At 41.1% G+C, this 16,658-nt stretch overlaps 1 protein-coding gene across 5 annotated transcripts in view; it reads left to right on the top strand.

Moving 5' to 3' along the window:
- Positions 1-16,658, top strand: part of DYNC2H1 (dynein cytoplasmic 2 heavy chain 1) — a 256,749-nt gene that overhangs the window by 50,450 nt on the left and 189,641 nt on the right. For all 5 annotated transcript variants that reach the window (XM_032358199.1, XM_032358201.1, XM_032358204.1 and 2 more), the window contains exons 35-44: positions 1,184-1,407; positions 2,141-2,256; positions 5,278-5,477; positions 6,595-6,859; positions 8,142-8,349; positions 9,352-9,481; positions 12,181-12,336; positions 13,777-14,036; positions 14,894-15,140; positions 16,201-16,352. In XM_032358199.1, coding sequence (XP_032214090.1) covers positions 1,184-1,407; positions 2,141-2,256; positions 5,278-5,477; positions 6,595-6,859; positions 8,142-8,349; positions 9,352-9,481; positions 12,181-12,336; positions 13,777-14,036; positions 14,894-15,140; positions 16,201-16,352 — 1,958 coding nt within the window. The remainder of the gene's footprint in view (positions 1-1,183; positions 1,408-2,140; positions 2,257-5,277; positions 5,478-6,594; positions 6,860-8,141; positions 8,350-9,351; positions 9,482-12,180; positions 12,337-13,776; positions 14,037-14,893; positions 15,141-16,200; positions 16,353-16,658) is intronic.

Consider the following 16,658-nt stretch of genomic DNA (forward strand, 5'->3'; position numbering starts at 1 on the left):
ATGGGGCTGGGAACTGACCCCAGGACTGTCTCAGTCTGAGGCTTGTGTTTCTGATCCCTGTTTCGTGAGGATCTTACGAGACTAAGCACTTGGCTGTTTTTTGCTTCCTCACTTTTCCCCATCAGAGAGACACACTCAAGTCATGAGAGCGTGAACTTCCTTGTGTAGAAAGTGGGAGCTTCTCTGTATAGTGCATGATGATAACGACACTGCAAGTTCAAAGTCCCGTGAAATTATCCTCTGATCCGTAATAACATTTTCACAGGACAGGTTTTTCAGGGCAGGCAGGGAAGTGAGACCAGTTATCAATTACTAATAATGTTATTTACATGCTGCTTAAACTCTTCATGAATAAGAGAGGAATGATCCAGTTTTTACCTTTCTGCCATCACAATTTACTTTCTTACACACTGAGTTTTCCCCCTCCTTTCCTCCTGCAACAAACGGAAGAAGTTGCCCTTTCTCCCAGTCAGCACTGATCTTTCCACTTACATGCTGGAGTCTCCTTCCCAAGCACCTTGCGTTTGTTGTTGCCTCCATGATGGACGGAGCCCTTCCTCCTCTCCCCATTCCTCTTGGTCTTTGACACATAACCAGATCTTTTCCTTTTTAATAACATGCAGTGTCATATGTAATACTATTATAATATTTGATCTAATTAAAACAGAAGCCAACCTTCCCTTCACTCAGCTTTCCAACCACTTCTCTTTCTCCTTTCTTTCTTTTCTAGCCAGGTTTTTTTGCTCTAGGTGTCTGTGCTCACCTCCCATTCATTGTTCGCGCACTCTGACTTGGCCCTGAGTGTGCTGTCGAAGGCGTTCCTACCAGGGACTCTCGTGGTCTTGGGCCTCCCCTGTCAAAGCGTGAATCCCACGGTGCTTGCCTGTGGGCTGTGAGCTTCAGAAGGGCATAAACTGTTACAGAATCTCGGTCAGAGTTGTGTTGTCTTTGTGTACCCAGCAAAGGGCCTGAAACCAGGAGGCTTTCAGCAGACACGGACGCCTCCGAGAACTGGTTATCAGGGACTTCTGCGAGCAGCGCTCTCCTTGGGGGGTGGTTGTGCGTCTCTGCCAGGGTCGAAGATTTGTGTGTAGGAATATGTACAATTAAATGTCGGCTAGCAACCTGTTTTATATTTATAGTTACAAATATTTAAAGCCTATATTTTAAATTAACATTTCAGGTAGAAATAAATTCTAATTCTGGAATTTTCATCACAATGAATCCTGCTGGAAAAGGTTATGGAGGAAGACAGAAGCTACCTGACAATCTTAAACAGCTTTTCAGGCCAGTAGCCATGTCTCGTCCAGACAATGAGCTTATTGCAGAAGTTATTCTGTATTCGGAAGGCTTCAAGGATGCCAGAGTCTTGGGCAGAAAATTGGTAGCTATCTTCAATCTAGCCAGGTGAGTTTTCCTCTCTTAAGTATTTTTGTATTTTTTGGTTCCAGTGATTGATTATGGATTAGTGATCATTTTTCACATTTGTCCAGTGTGATTTAGTGATTTTCATATTGGTAATTATATTGTACTTTAGGTATCGATAGGGAAGATTCTAGTTTGAACAATAAAACATCTGACTCAAAACTTTGTTTTCCTTAAACGCTATTAATTTGATCTCATTTCTTTTCTGCAACATTTTTTTATTGGGGTCCTCCAGCTAAACGATACTGATCATACGTTATCAGCAGACCCTTCAAAGCCTACTGTTCTCTGGAGGGAATTTTCCACAATTTCTCTTATGTCTTATTTCTAGTAATAGCAGTGGGCTTGTAGCTTCTTTGGGCAGCCTAGAGTTCTGGTTCATACTACGTAAGAGCTGCCGAGAACTGGAGTGCCAGAATCCGAGAGCCAGGCGAATGGACGGAAGAGTTGAGGGGTAACGGCCCCAGGTGCTTGTCCTTTAGTGTCTTCAGGAGAGTGGGAGCCAGGTCACGACAGGTTCACCTTCATCCTTGGGAATTGTCGGTCTTCAGTGTTTTACTGGAGTGACAGGTCCTGTGACTGGGTCCTTTTCATAAATTAATTGGAGTATCAGTACTTGTTTCTATGTGTCTGTAGTTATAGTCTGTTTTTCTTTAGTAATAAAAATAATTTCGTACAGCTATCTAATGCTTTGTGATTTCTGTATCTATTTAAGGGAACTTTTGACACCTCAGCAACATTACGACTGGGGTCTAAGAGCCTTGAAGACCGTTCTTAGAGGAAGTGGAGGCCTTCTTAGGCAGCTGAAGAAAAGTGGCATTAAACAGAACGGTAGGGTTCATTACTCAGCTACAGTCTCATTTTTTAAAAAAAACCTTTAAATTAGAACACTTTTAGATTCTGGCCCCTCGTTTCTCCTGTTGTTAACAGCTTAGACTAGCAGCTGTGTTTCTCACAACTAGTAGACCAGTATTGATAGTATTTTTTAACTGAGATCTGTACTTCATTCACATTTTCCCTAGTTCTTACCCAGTGTCCTATCATAACTTTAAAATGTGCATTAAATATTAAATAGTTGTGCTGTGTAGAGGAATAGTCTAGTTCACGTCTCCTCAACGTGTGATGGGCATTAGAATCACCTGGAGGCTTGGTCAAACGCCAGTGTTGGGTCCCTATGCCCAGCTTCCTGAGTCTGCAGGTCTGGGGCAGAGCCTGAGAATTTCTCTCTTATGAAAACCAGAACTATAGAAACTGGCAGGGATTTTCTCTTTCAAAGAGATAGCATAACAAGCAAAGTTACCCTTTAAAAAACTTAACATTCCGAAAAATATCTTTTAACTGTAGAATAATTGTAGATTTACAGTAAAGTTGTAAAAACAGCATTCCCATTGTTTCCTTTCTTACTATGGCACATTTGTCCAAACGAGGAAACTAAGGCATATTACTGTTAACTGGCGTCCAGACTTCTTCTGGATGGCACCTGTTCTGTCGTTAACACTCTTTCTGCTCCAGGATCGAGTCTGGGGTGCCTTGTTGTTATCATGTCTCCTTAGTCTCCTAGGTGCTATGATGCTTTCCCAACTGGGCTGGTTTTGTTTCCTGGGTCCAGGTCCTGTGTCCTGTGGACTCTTCCTCAGTCTGGGTTTTGTCGTGATGTTTCTCTCATGATGAGACCAGGTTCTGAGCATGTGGAAGGAACACCAGAGAGGCGAAGGGCCCATCCTAGCGCATCACTGAGACCCTTCATGTGTCTGCGTGTGCACAGTGAGCACACAGTGTCACTGCTGTTGTCCACCTTCTGGATGGTCTTAGTATTTGTGGGGTGTCTCCACTTTAACAGTAACTGGTTGTTACTGTTTTCCTCTTTCCCCACTGTCGGAATCTGGTTACAGAAGGTGGCTCACCTTCCAAGCAGGCAGGCAAGGGTTAAGCCCCATCTCTTAGAAGGGGAATATCTACAAATATTATTTGAAACTTTTCTGCAATAAGATTGGTCTCTTCTTTGCTATTTATGTATTTATCAATTTGTCTATTCAGGTCAGACTCATGATATTTTACTGCCTTTTTTCCCCAGTTGTGTAAGATAAATGATTCCCCCACCCATGGGTGTGGGCCTTTATGAAAGGCCAAATATTCAGCCCTCCAGACTGGTAAAACAAAGCCTGGGATGCCAGGGTGGCTCTGTTGGTGAAGCATCTGCCTTCAGCTCAGGTCATGATCCTGGTCCTGGGATCAAATCCCACGTCAGGTTCCCTGCTCAGTGGAGAACCTGCTCCTCCCCACCAATGTTCTGTCACATACTCTCAAATAAATAAACAAACAAACAAATAAATAAATTCTTAAACAACAACAACAAACCAAAGTAAGTTAGGGGTCTCTGGGTGGCTCAGGCGGTTAAGTGTCCATCTCTTGATTTTGGCTTAGGTCATGATCTCAGGATCTTGGGATCGAGCCCCTCATTGGGCTCCCTGCTCAGCATAGAGTCTGCTTGCAATTCTCTCCCTCTACTCCTCCACTCACTTGCATGCCCTCTCTCTTTTTTTCTCTCTGTTAAATAAATACTAAAAAAACCCACAAATAAACAAACAAAAAACTAAGTTAAGACACTGAAAATAAATCAGTGTAGAAAAATGCTCATGTGAAATTATCTGTTTGGACTTTAAATGATCAAAGCCTGCCTCTTACACGCATGAAGCTGCTTAGCTCTGTTATTGGGTTGGCACATGCCAGGGAAGAGAAGTCATTTGGTGAGCTACTTAAATTACTATTTTTCTGTTGTCTCTCTCTGCTGACTTTTAAGAAATACTAAAACCAGACCTGTAGTAATTAAAAATGGCTTACTAATGCTCGAGACAAACTCTGTTGTGGCCATGCGTCTTTGCGCGTACTTAAACAGGGAAATATTCAGCCATTACAGAGAAATGCCAGATGAAAGATGGTTTCTTGCCTTCATAGATATGTCTTATCTATCAGCAGCTACTTAAAGGATATTAATTATTCTTGAAAAAGTAAAATTCTTGCAACAATGTTCGTATTTATATTTGGTTTAGGGATGGGTTTCTGAATCCTTTTTGAGCAGGTCTGATTAAAGATTGATGCCGAGTTAGTTTTTAGTCTCAGGACTCGAATTTCTGGGAGGCAGTCCTGGTGGATTTGGGGATGCCTGAGTCTGGACCTTGTTGATCTGGGTGTGAGTTCAGCCATTATACTGCTCTGCTTCCTCAGGTAAATCACTTAAACCCTCAGAGAGTTAATATCCTCATATGTAAAATCAGAATAATGTAACAGTTTCTTACTTTATACAGTTGTTATAAGGATCACAAAAAAATGGTGAAGTTCTATACAATTATAAGTGCTAGCGACTTCTATTTTATTTTAAGATTGACTGATTGATTTTTCTGAGGGAGAAAAAGCACACATTAGTGAAGGGAGGGACAGAGGGAGAGAGAATTTCAAGCATACTCTGTGCTGAGGCCTGAGCCCGACACAGGGCTCCATCCCAGGACCCCGAGAACATGACCTGAGCTGAAACCAAGAGTCAAACATTTAACCGATTGAGCCGCCTAGGTCCCCCAGTGATGTTTATTATTAACTAAAGTCTGGGAAACTTGGAACTCAAATTCTGTGAAAGAGTCCAGAACTGTACTTAGGGACACTTGTTTCTCAGTGGTCAAACGATAGTAAGGTAAGCTCGTCAATACACACGGTACCGCAGGGCTTTAACTGTTACTGAATTCTAGCATCTCATATAATTACTAGTAGTGCTCTCAGGGTACTTGAAAATTGTGTTTACAGTTAGTGAAACTTTCTAAAGTAAGTGACTAATAATTTTAAATGAAACTTTTCCTCTAGTTGACGAAAGTCATATTGTGGTACAAGCCCTGAGGCTTAATACAATGTCAAAGTTTACATTTGCCGATTGCTCGCGGTTTGATGCGCTGATTAAAGATGTGTTTCCTGGAATTGACTTTAAAGAAGTGGAATATGGTCAGCTGAGCTCTGCGTTACAGCAAGTCTTTGAGGAGGCCAACTATGAAGTCATACCGAATCAGGTAACCGTCAAGCGTGATAGGAGCGCCTGCGCGGCTCAGTCAGTTTGAGTGTCTGACTCTTGGTTTTGGCTTGGGTCATGATCTCAGGGTCATAGATCGAGCCCCACTCAGGCTTCCTGCTCAGTTTGGAGTCTGCTTGTCCTTCTCCCTCTGCTCTTCCCCCTACTTGCCCTGTCTTTCTCTGTCAAATAAATAAATAAAATTAAAAAAAAATAGAATATATTGATCCTTTCTCCTAATTACTTACTAGCTATCTTTATCTCTTATTTTCTGTTTAAATCTCATTTACTCATGGATGCCTTCCCTGATCTTTGAGTCCAGATGAGGTTTCCTTGCTGTGTGTTTCATTACTTTTCCTGTTCTTATTCACACTTGATCGTATATTGCATGAATACTGATTTTCCCTCATCAGAGTAGTGTTCATGGAAGGTGGGATCTGTGTCTATTTTTTGTTTTTTAGAGATTTATTTATTTATTTATTTGACACAGAGTGTGCTCAAGCGGGGCAGGGTGGGGGGCTGAGGGAGTGGGAGAAGCAGACTTCCCACTGAGTGAGGAGCCCAATGCAGGACTCAATCCCAGGACCCTGAGATGATGAGTTGAGCTGAAGGCAGACACTTAACCTACTGAGCCACCCCAGTGCCCCAGGATCCATGTCTGTTTTTCTCATTATTTTATTCCTGGTGTCCCTTACAGGACCTGGCCCATAGTAGATCTGTCAGACGTGTTTGATAATTGATTACTTATGGTTTAGTTTCACTTCGACAGTTTCTTAGGAGAAATTCTTCTTAGCAGCTTTTTAAACGTAGCACTAGTACATGTTCACGATGAACACTGTTTTGTCAGGTTTTTTTGTTTGTTTGATTTTTGGTGAGATACAGAATATCCATGAATCAACAAATGAATAAAATAATGAATATATCATATTTGCGTGATTAAAAGAATGAGCATGTTGTGTTCTCAAATGACTTGGAAATTATACTTGTGTCTTTTAAATTTCAGACTTAAAGATCACAGTATAAATGTGCTCAGATTTATTTGGGTGTATTTTGTTACAGAGTGAGAACAGATGCTTACGTACTGTAAATCTCATACAGACATGTTTGTTTTCTATTAGATCAAGAAGGCTTTAGAGTTGTATGAACAGTTACGCCAGAGAATGGGCGTTGTCATTGTCGGTCCGAGCGGTGCCGGGAAGTCGACCCTGTGGAGGATGCTGCGGGCGGCGCTGTGCAGAGTCGGCAGAGCCGTCAAGCAGTACACCATGAATCCCAAAGCCATGCCTCGGCATCAGCTGCTGGGCCATATTGACATGGACACAAGGGAGTGGTCCGATGGCGTTTTGACAAACAGCGCTCGCCAGGTGGTCCGAGAACCTCCAGGTTGGTCTGTGTTCTGTGATTCACTGCTTTCCTTAGTCCTTTAGAGAGGACGACGGGATGTGTCTCTAATGCTGTCCTCATGAAAGCCTTCACACGACTGTGAATTGCCTTGTAAATGATGTATGTGACCGTTTACTTGAGAGGGACCCAAGACGTGCTGTCATGTTGATCCGGACTGAACAGGGGCTCCTGTTACAGTAGGAACTCGGGGTAATCCGGATGAGCTGTAATTCATGACTAGATTAAGTTACTGAAAAAGAGAAAATCTTTCTGGGTTGCTATCTTAGGGCCTTATAAATAAGAAGATGACAGATTTTATTTGGGGTTAAAATCAGTGTGTGTGTGTGTGTGTGTATGTGTGAATACTTCTAACTCACAATTTATAATACAGTGTTTTGGATAATTTAAAAAATTTAAGTTATGAAACAGTAGACATCTTGCTCTAAATTTTTTGATTTGGTGTTTAAAGCAATTTTGGGCCAGAATCTGAGAAGACTTCCTACTTTTTGTAAGGTCATAACTAAAAGTTGTGTTTCTAAGCCAGTGAGGGAAGGGCTTAGAATTGAGACATTAAAAGAGATTTTCTGGGTAGTTTTTCATTTTCACTGTGGTTAATAATATTACAGTAAGTAAAAACCAAGTGTTGCCTATGTTGATTTATCACACTTTTATGGGTGATATTTTCCTATTTGAATTGAGGTCTAAGGACCCTTGAAACCACTCTCGTTTTAGGAAGGATGAATTTAAAAAAAGTTTGTCTCTGAAAAATCTTGTGTACACAACACTGCCTCTCTGCTTTGAAGTCAGCTTTTTAATGTATCAGAGAAATTTGATGGGTGAATTTTGTATTTCTCAAGTAGAATGCTAAAATGGGTTTCCTGTATTTACGACAAGATACTCTATTCTTATGACCTGGTAGAAGACAGAAGTGTGGAGAATATCGCACAGGGTCAGGGGACTGGAAATAGCTCAGTCTCGCTCACTGTCTTGTCCTTTAGGGAGGTCCCTGTTGTGTATGTCTGGGGGCAGGTAGGGCATTAGCGCGTGGCTCGCGGCCAGACTTTGGTCAGCGATGCTGGGAGTGCCCGTGAGGCCTCGAGGGCGCCTGTACTGCAGGTTCACAGGGAAGAGCTCAGCTTGTGCTTCGGCTCTTTGTAACACAAAATAACACTGGGTGGAAATTACTTCTGGAGAGGAAGAGGTGGTTATTGTATTTCTTATTTTTAATTGTTATCACTGTGTCTAGTTTCATTTTACCTCCACTTCTTCGTTCTGAAAACAGATGTGAGCTCCTGGATAATATGCGATGGTGATATCGACCCTGAGTGGATCGAGTCCCTGAACTCCGTTCTGGATGACAATCGGCTCCTCACCATGCCCAGTGGAGAGAGGATTCAGTTCGGCCCAAATGTTAACTTTGTATTTGAAACTCACGATTTAAGCTGTGCCTCGCCAGCCACAATATCTAGAATGGGAATGATCTTTCTTAGGTAAACCATCAGAGCTCTTGCCTACGTGACGTGAGGATAGTCTGCAGTTACCGGTTTGGTTTCAGAGTGGAATAAGTTGTATGAATGATATGTAAATACTTGCCTCCTCATTTTCTGTTAACTTCTTGTTAGGTGTTACTTCGGACAGAGAGTGACTGTTTCAGTGCAGTTACATTGTTTCAGTGTTCAGTGTGTTACAGTTGCTAAGGACTATTTGTTTACTTCAGTGACACTGCAAGTATTTCATTGTTTCTTTTTTTTCCCTCTTACTTTTGTTTAAATGTTACCAGTGCAGGAAGTGAACAAGCTGGCAGTGAGCTAGAGGCTAATAATCCTAAACTAAGCAGAGGTATCTTAATCATAGAATCTTTGATTCATAGAATTTTAGGGCCAACTCAGGCCAACCTAGGAAAGTGACTCTCACTGTACAAATTGGAAACCTCTTGACTTAATGTTTCCTTTCTTCCTCTGCATAGTTGGAGGAGGCTTCAGGGGCAAAAATGAAGAATAAATGAATTTTAGATATCATGTAGAGTAGTCTGAGGCCAGAGCATAAACATTGCAGCCAATTCCATTTTCCAAAACAAGTAATTACAAAGCTTTCTTTTGCTTTTTGAATTCTTGTTTTAGCGTTTGACACGTATAGGTCTGTATAAATGCCCTACTCTTGTAGCACCATTTGAAGCTATTTTTGGCGTTGTGTGACAAGATAGTGTTATCAAGTTGGTTCAGACTGTTTCCGAAATTAATTGCTTGCTGTTTCTTTTTTTTTTTTTAAGATTTTATTTATTTATTAGACAGAGAGGCAGTGAGAGTGGGAACACAAGCAGGAGTGGTAGAAGCAGGCTTCCTGTGGAGCAAGGAGCCCGATGTGGGGCTTCATCCTAGGACCCCGGGATCATGACCTTAGCCAAAGGCAGACGCTTAATCCACTGAGCCACCCAGGCACCTCTGACAGTGTCTTCATGAGTAATTTCCTACATGCTTATTAATCTGTTTCAGTGATGAAGAGACAGATGTTAATTCTCTGATAAAATCTTGGTTGAAGAATCAGCCTCCTGATTTCAGGAATAATCTTGAAAACTGGATTGGAGATTACTTTGAAAAAGCTTTACAGTGGGTTCTGAAGCAGGTAAGTTAGCCATAATATTTCATAATTAGTCATTTAGGCTAGAAGTGATTAAGAGTGTTGCTTAGACACAGCTGCCTATCAGTCAGAATCTGGGGGCAGAGTGGGAAGTAGGTGTCTTCACTGCTATCCTGCTCTTTGTCTTGGCTTAACTTTTTATTGTGCTTAGAACACTTCAATTCTCTCACCTACACTGCTTACCAAAAAATCCTGAATAGTGGAATCTCCCTTTTTTTTTTTTACTAGGAAAACCGTGTTACTGTCACGTTTCACTGTCAGTAAATATCCCCGTGGTGCTAAGTATGTTAGTGTACTTACATTTACTTTACTGCTTGTATTTCTTGATAAAAACAATGTCAAGTTCATACTAAAGTAGAAAAGGGAGGCAAATTATTACAATATTATTAGGAACTGTCTATCCAAAATATTACTGGATCTGTAAGATACGTTATCAAGCATAGCACTAGACAAGACTTAGAGGGGGACAGGACAGTCTCCGATTGGGAAAGGTTTGCCTAATGGAGAAAGACGAGATGTGAAAAGAGCATCAAAATCGGATGAAGAGATTTTTCTATCTTCTAGGAGAGTTTAAAAAGGTGATCACACTTAATTTTGAATTTGAAGCATGAACAGAAGTTTCACTTGCACAGAAGATGTGGGAGGGCTTTTACAGGTTCTACAAGATTTTTCAACTATTTCTAGCTTTTATGTCATTGCTTTTATGAGAAATGTAAACAAAAAATTAAGGAAATAAATAGCAGTGCAAGTACTTTTGGGAAGTATCTGGTTGCTAATTTGAACTTGATTTAGTGGTTACTACTTGGGGACCAAATAAGATTTATGGAGAAATGGAGGTATCACTTCAGTTTTCTCATCCTTTTCCTTTCCTTCCTGTAAGGATAGAGATAGAGGGACAGGGACTGGGGAGTAGCGGGACGTGAGTGACCGAGGTTTCCCTGGAGGCCTCGGGGCACGCAGCACTCCCTCCAGCCTGATGAGCTGTCTTCCTCTTTCTGTCACACCTGCACACCTTCAGCTCCGAGCACCGAGAGCGTGAGGACCACGCTTTAGTGTGTCCGCAGACCCAGCTGTGGTCATGGAGGCGCACAGGAGCGTGTGTGCTTTAGGAAACACCTGCTGCCGCTGTCCTCACTGCTCTGCAGCGGCTCTGCTGACTTCAGGGGTGTGACGGATGCGGAGCCCACGAGGGGCTCCAGACCAAGTTCTGGAGGTCACCTCGGGGGGGGGGGCGGGAGAGGGGGACTGTTATGGGGAAAGGGGAACTGTAACACTGGGCGGGGTTTACTGATAAACGGGGTTTCTGGGTGCAGGCATGAGGACTGGATAAATGATCAAGCCAAAGAATGGATTTCAGTTAGAAAATAAACTGATTCTGTTTTGAGATCAGGTCCCTATGCTTGACATTTTTTTTTTTATGTGTTGAGGATTCCTTCCTTCTTATTTTGTACTTTGTTCACTGTGTTTACATTCTGAGATATACCATAATGGGTACCCAAACCAAATGCTGATTTTATCTCTAACGAGAGCTTTGCTTTCTTGTATCAACTGAGCAAATAAGACAAGGTAGAAGAAAGTGCAACTGTTTCCTTTATCTTACCTTTAAAGCCTAGAATTCTTAGCACAGCATTTCTACTCACCTTCTCCCTTTTTGGTGCTCCTCCTCCTGTTTCTCCAATCCTCTAAAAATATTTTTTTCTTGCAGAGCAATTTTTAAAAAAATGTAAATTGGATCATTTTACCCTTTTACTTAAAAACACTTTTAAATTAGTGAAGCTAAAATTTGCACTCCTTACCGTGGCCTCTGCAATTCTGCATACTCTGGCCCTTGCCTCCCTCTCATTTCTGAACTACCCCAGGGGCTTACCTTTGCCTGTGCTGTGCTCTCTGCATGCCCTGCAGATCCCATCCTTCAGGGGTGGCCTTGGCTGTGACCTTTGTCAAAGAGGCAAGCTCTCCATCTGACTCTGAGAGCCCTGTGTCCTCCTCTGAAGCTTTTCCTGGGACTTGCGGGCCGTCTCCTCTGCGAGACTGGAGTCGCAGGCATGGGAGTTTCTGTGTAGCTCACCTTTCTTTTTCTATCTTTCTTTCTTTCTTTTTTTTTTTTTTCAATACCTAGCACCACAGGGGCATGCAAGTGATACATAAATGGTTCTCTCTAAGTATGTGGGAGATTGAATGAATGAGAACCTTCCCCCCTTTTAGCCTCTTGGCAGTTGCACAGGGCTCCAGGGGCCCACAGATGGAAATCACTGCAACCCACAAGTTTCATTTTGGTGGAGAGCCAAATCCACATGGTTTTTGTGTTAAGTCTGCTTGTACCAGCCATAGTTGTGCAGTGTTCTCTAGCTTCCTTTTTATCAGTGGGGGGAAGTGGGGGACTATTCTTTCTAGACCCTGCTCAGTGATGGTCTTTTTCTTTTCTTCAAGTTTAGGAAGTAAACAAACCCCCAGCAGTTAAGGGCTCTAGCACTTACTGCTAGAAACACACAATTTGCATTTTTCTAATCACTTTTTAAAAAAGTTTATGCATATAAACTGAATGAAATGTCAACTTTCTACATCTTGAGTAGAGGGATACATTTAACAATCGTATTTGAAAAGATAGGTGAATGTAAATCTGTATGTTTGTGTTTGCTGATTAATGTTTATTTTTTGTCTCTTCCATGGATTTTAATCAACAGAACGACTATGTGGTTGAAACAAGTCTGGTCGGCACTGTGATGAACGGACTGTCACATCTACGTGGTTGCCAAAATCATGACCAATTTATTATCAGTCTCATACGGGGACTTGGTGGAAATCTGAACATGAAATCACGTCTGGAATTCACCAAAGAGGTGATGCACACTTAAAACGTATTTCAATCAACATTTTTTTTTTTTTTAAAGATTTTATTTATTTATTTGACAGAGAGAAATCACAAGTAGTCAGAGGCAGGCAGAGAGAGAGAGAGGGAAGCAGGCTCCCCGCCAAGCAGAGAGCCCGATGCGGGACTCGATCCCAGGACCCTGAGATCATGACCTGAGCCGAAGGCAGTGGCTCAACCCACTGAGCCACCCAGGCGCCCTCAATCAACATTTTTCTTTAATTTTCAAGGACTCTTAATTGCCAAAATTCAGTGATTTGTAACTGTAAGGTGTAGAGCCGTTTAATTTTGAAATTATGCATTCAATAAAAGAGTTATGCATTTGAATATATGTACTTATTTTCTCCTTTGAATTAGTTTATAGTATTTTATGATATTTAAATTTTATAAAATAATGTTTTAATATCTTTTTTGTCAGATGTTTTTGAAACTAGCCATATGAATATATATAATTATTCATTTTAAATTTTAGAATGATACATATTTTTAATCATTTATTTAACCAGAACAGTTTTAGCAGTTTGGAATGTTAGGATGGATTAATCATTATCAACATTTTCTTTAATAAATGTAAAGGTGTATTTCAGCCAAGTTGTTTATAAAACGATATCGTATATATTAAAGGCTGTCATCCTGTTGGCTTCTGTTGAAAGCATTGAACATGCATTTCTCTGGTTTGGCTCGCACATCATCTTTCTGCATTTGTGTCATCTCTTTCTTCTTTGGTGCCATCATTTACTGCTTTCTTTGTGCTGCTCCCTGTCCATGTCTGTTCTGCTGCCCCGTAGCCAGGTGCTTCTTGCCACTCGATCCCGGATCTGTGCTGCATTTGAGCAGACGTTCTCATGCTGCAGATCAGAGGCAGGGTGCTGAAGCTTAGCACCAGGTGAACTCTCTGATTTATATCTGCGCAGACAGCAGGTTTTCAGTGTTCAAGGGAACAGCAGCTTGGGAACAGTGCCGGGACCACTGTAATGGGTGGGACTAAGTTCCTACAATGATTCAGTGTTTAAAAATATGACTTTTATTTATTTGCTTAAATAATCATTGAAAGAATGATATTTGACATAGCATTGTTGCTGTAATTATACTTATTTATTTGACAGAGAGATCACAAGGAGGCAGAGAGGCAGGCAGAGAGAGAGGGGGAAGCAGGCTCCCTGCTCAGCGGAGAGCCCGATGTGGGGCTCGATCCCAGGACCTGAGCCGAGGCAGAGGCTTAACCCACTGAGCCACCCAGGCGCCCCTTCATTGTTGCTGAAATTATAAAAGACATTTGGTAGGGTTAGCATAGGAGAATATTCTTTTAAACTGAGACAGTTGACTTTGGGACATTGACTTTGAAGAATTAAAATTTTACACTCTCTTGTTTGGAGTATGTGAAAACCCATCACAATGTTTTCCTCTGCAGGTTTTTAACTGGGCACGAGAGTCTCCTCCAGACCCTCACAAACCCATGGACACCTACTATGACTCTGGTAGAGGACGATTAGCATCTTATGTGCTGAAAAAGCCAGAAAACTTGACGGCCGATGATTTTAGTAATGGCCAAACTCTCCCCGTCATTCAGATTCCTGACATGCAGCGAGGCCTGGATCATTTCAGACCGTGGTTAAGTTCTGATACCAAACAGCCATTTATTCTCGTAGGACCAGAAGGATGTGGCAAAGGGTAAGGGCCGAAACTTGGTGGTTGAGGTGCATGGTGTGGACTCATGCTCTTCTTGAATTTAGCAGCTTTACCTTCCGTTTGGTTAAAGGAGCATTTACATATACATTTTCAGGAAGGACTCTTTCCATTATCACTACTGATGTAAATGATATGACTACAGAGAACTTCAGAGAAGAAAATGTCTTTTTTTCTCCCAGGTTACCTGTTTTCTAACGGAAAAAGAACAGTCTAAGAAGATAGCCTTCAAAAGAAAACATGCATACAGTCCCACCAAAAACTAAATACCTCAGATATACTCACAAACTATTACCTGCTTTAGTTACAAAAAATGCATCTTGAAGTTAGCTCTCTATTTAAAAACAACTTTTACATCTGTGTAATTCAACCTATTTTTGGTGCCTACTGAGTGTAGTTTCTGGAAATAAAGAAGACATGATTATTTGTTTCACATTTTAGTAGTAATTTAAAAATTCTATAAAATCATAGTATTTTTTTTTTTTAGCTTATACTTAGTATCATAAAATCTTTCCTTCAGCTATGGGGAATCTTTTATATGTACTTTTATATGTGGTATCTTTTATATGTACTTTGTCAAATTAAATTATTTCTGTAACCTTAGATTTTTTTTTTTTTGCTGATTGACTCCCAGGAATGCCTTAAAATATGAATTTATATTTTATATTGTAAAAATTAGAAAGCTACCTGTTAAGCCATATCCAGATTTACCATTTTCCTCTTAAACATCGTCTTATATGATTTAGACAGCACAGTATTTGTGAAATAGAAGTTTCATATTGAATGTACGCGGTGTTTCCCTGGTGGTGTTTTCACCGTCTGCCGCTCTCCGCCTCTCGCAGGATGCTGCTTCGGTACGCCTTCTCCCAGCTCCGCTCCACACAGATCGCTACGGTTCACTGCAGTGCGCAGACCACGTCCCGGCACCTCCTGCAGAAGCTGAGCCAGACGTGCATGGTGATCAGCACCAACACGGGCCGCGTGTACAGGCCGAGGGACTGCGAGAGGCTCGTCCTCTACCTGAAGGATATCAACCTGCCCAAGCTGGACAAATGGGGCACCAGCACGTTGGTGGCTTTCCTGCAGCAGGTGAGTTTTCTTCCTTAAAGCACTCGGATGTGACGGGAAACGTTGGAAGATCCGCTTTCCTCCTCAGGCTCAGTGTTCTCCAGCACGCGTTATGGATCTTACAGTCGAAGCTTGTAGGAATCTGGTTCTGGGGTACTTTCTTCCTTTCCCTGTCTCGTCTTTCTTTTTTAGAGAGACTTTATTTTTAAGTCATCTCTACACCCAGCATAGGGCTCGAACTCACGACCCTGAAATTAAGAGTCACACACTCCACCGACAGAGCCAGCCAGGCACCCCCACGATGCTCCCTTCTTTGACCTTCTTCCCTTCCCTGTAGGAGCTAGCATTACAGGAAGGTGCTATATGACAGGAAGAGTCAAAATGACCTTCACCCTGTATGTATTTCCTGTCCTTTATTTCTAAAACAGGGAAAGCAGCAGGTTGGGGTGATGTGGGATTTGGGGAAATTTTTGCTTCATTTTTCTACGGATGCATTTTTCAGAGAGCACATGGACTTCCTTGGTCATGGCCCCTTTCGGGCTTCCTTAGCTCAGTCCTCTCCCTTTTTGCCCATGTAAAGGCAAAGGTCGGAGACCATACATTCCGTCAGTGTGGAGGCTTTACTTCTTTATGGGATTTGCATCACATTAGAAACCCTGCGTTCTAAATTAGAGTTTATTATGTTTATATGGGTTCAAACTTAGCTTAACGATGTAACTGTAGAAGATGATAAAATATTTATAAAGAAAACCAAAATAGTTTCCTTATATTTTTCCCGATTTCTTTCACTTTTTTTTCTTAATTGCTGGTAGATTTATACTGTCATCTGGATTTTAATGTTTATTGGAGACAAAAGCACTTTAAAAATGAGGGTAAATCACCTAATATTAAATGCAGACTGGTGGTTAATAAGAGTATTATTTTTTAGTGTTATAAGAATTTCAATCTTAAATTTTTGAGTTAGATAGAGGAGGGTGATTGCATTTGGAAACCATTGAATTTTATGCAAAAATATTTAATAACTCTACTAGAAAATCCTAAGCCTAAATAACACATTTGCAATACATTTATTTTCAAAAAGGTATTGACTTATCAAGGATTTTACGATGAAAATTTGGAATGGGTTGGTTTAGAGAATATTCAGATTGTGGCTTCTATGTCAGCTGGAGGAAGACTGGGAAGACACAAGCTGACCACCAGGTTCACTTCCATTGTTCGCCTTTGCGCTGTGGAGTATGTATCGTAGTGTTCTTAATTTTTTTTTTTTTTTTAATTTGGGGAGATGTCTTCTATATTTGAACTTTACTAAAGGTATCCATTAATGACATTTCTTTAAAATGGAGACTTTAAAATTTGTAAAACTTGAGTTTTGATAATCTTTTTACCTGCCCTTGCTAAACTTTAGGCAGTAATTTAGGGTGATAAAGGTGTTAATCAGTGCTTCTTAAATATTAGAAATAAAGTCTAAAATGTTCTAAAATGTCAGTATCAGGAATCTGAATGATGGATTCTAGATTTAAATATGGGTTTTATAAAACA

The sequence above is a fragment of the Mustela erminea genome, chromosome 9, assembly GCF_009829155.1.
Source record: "Mustela erminea isolate mMusErm1 chromosome 9, mMusErm1.Pri, whole genome shotgun sequence".
Classification (NCBI taxonomy): Eukaryota; Metazoa; Chordata; class Mammalia; order Carnivora; family Mustelidae; genus Mustela; species Mustela erminea.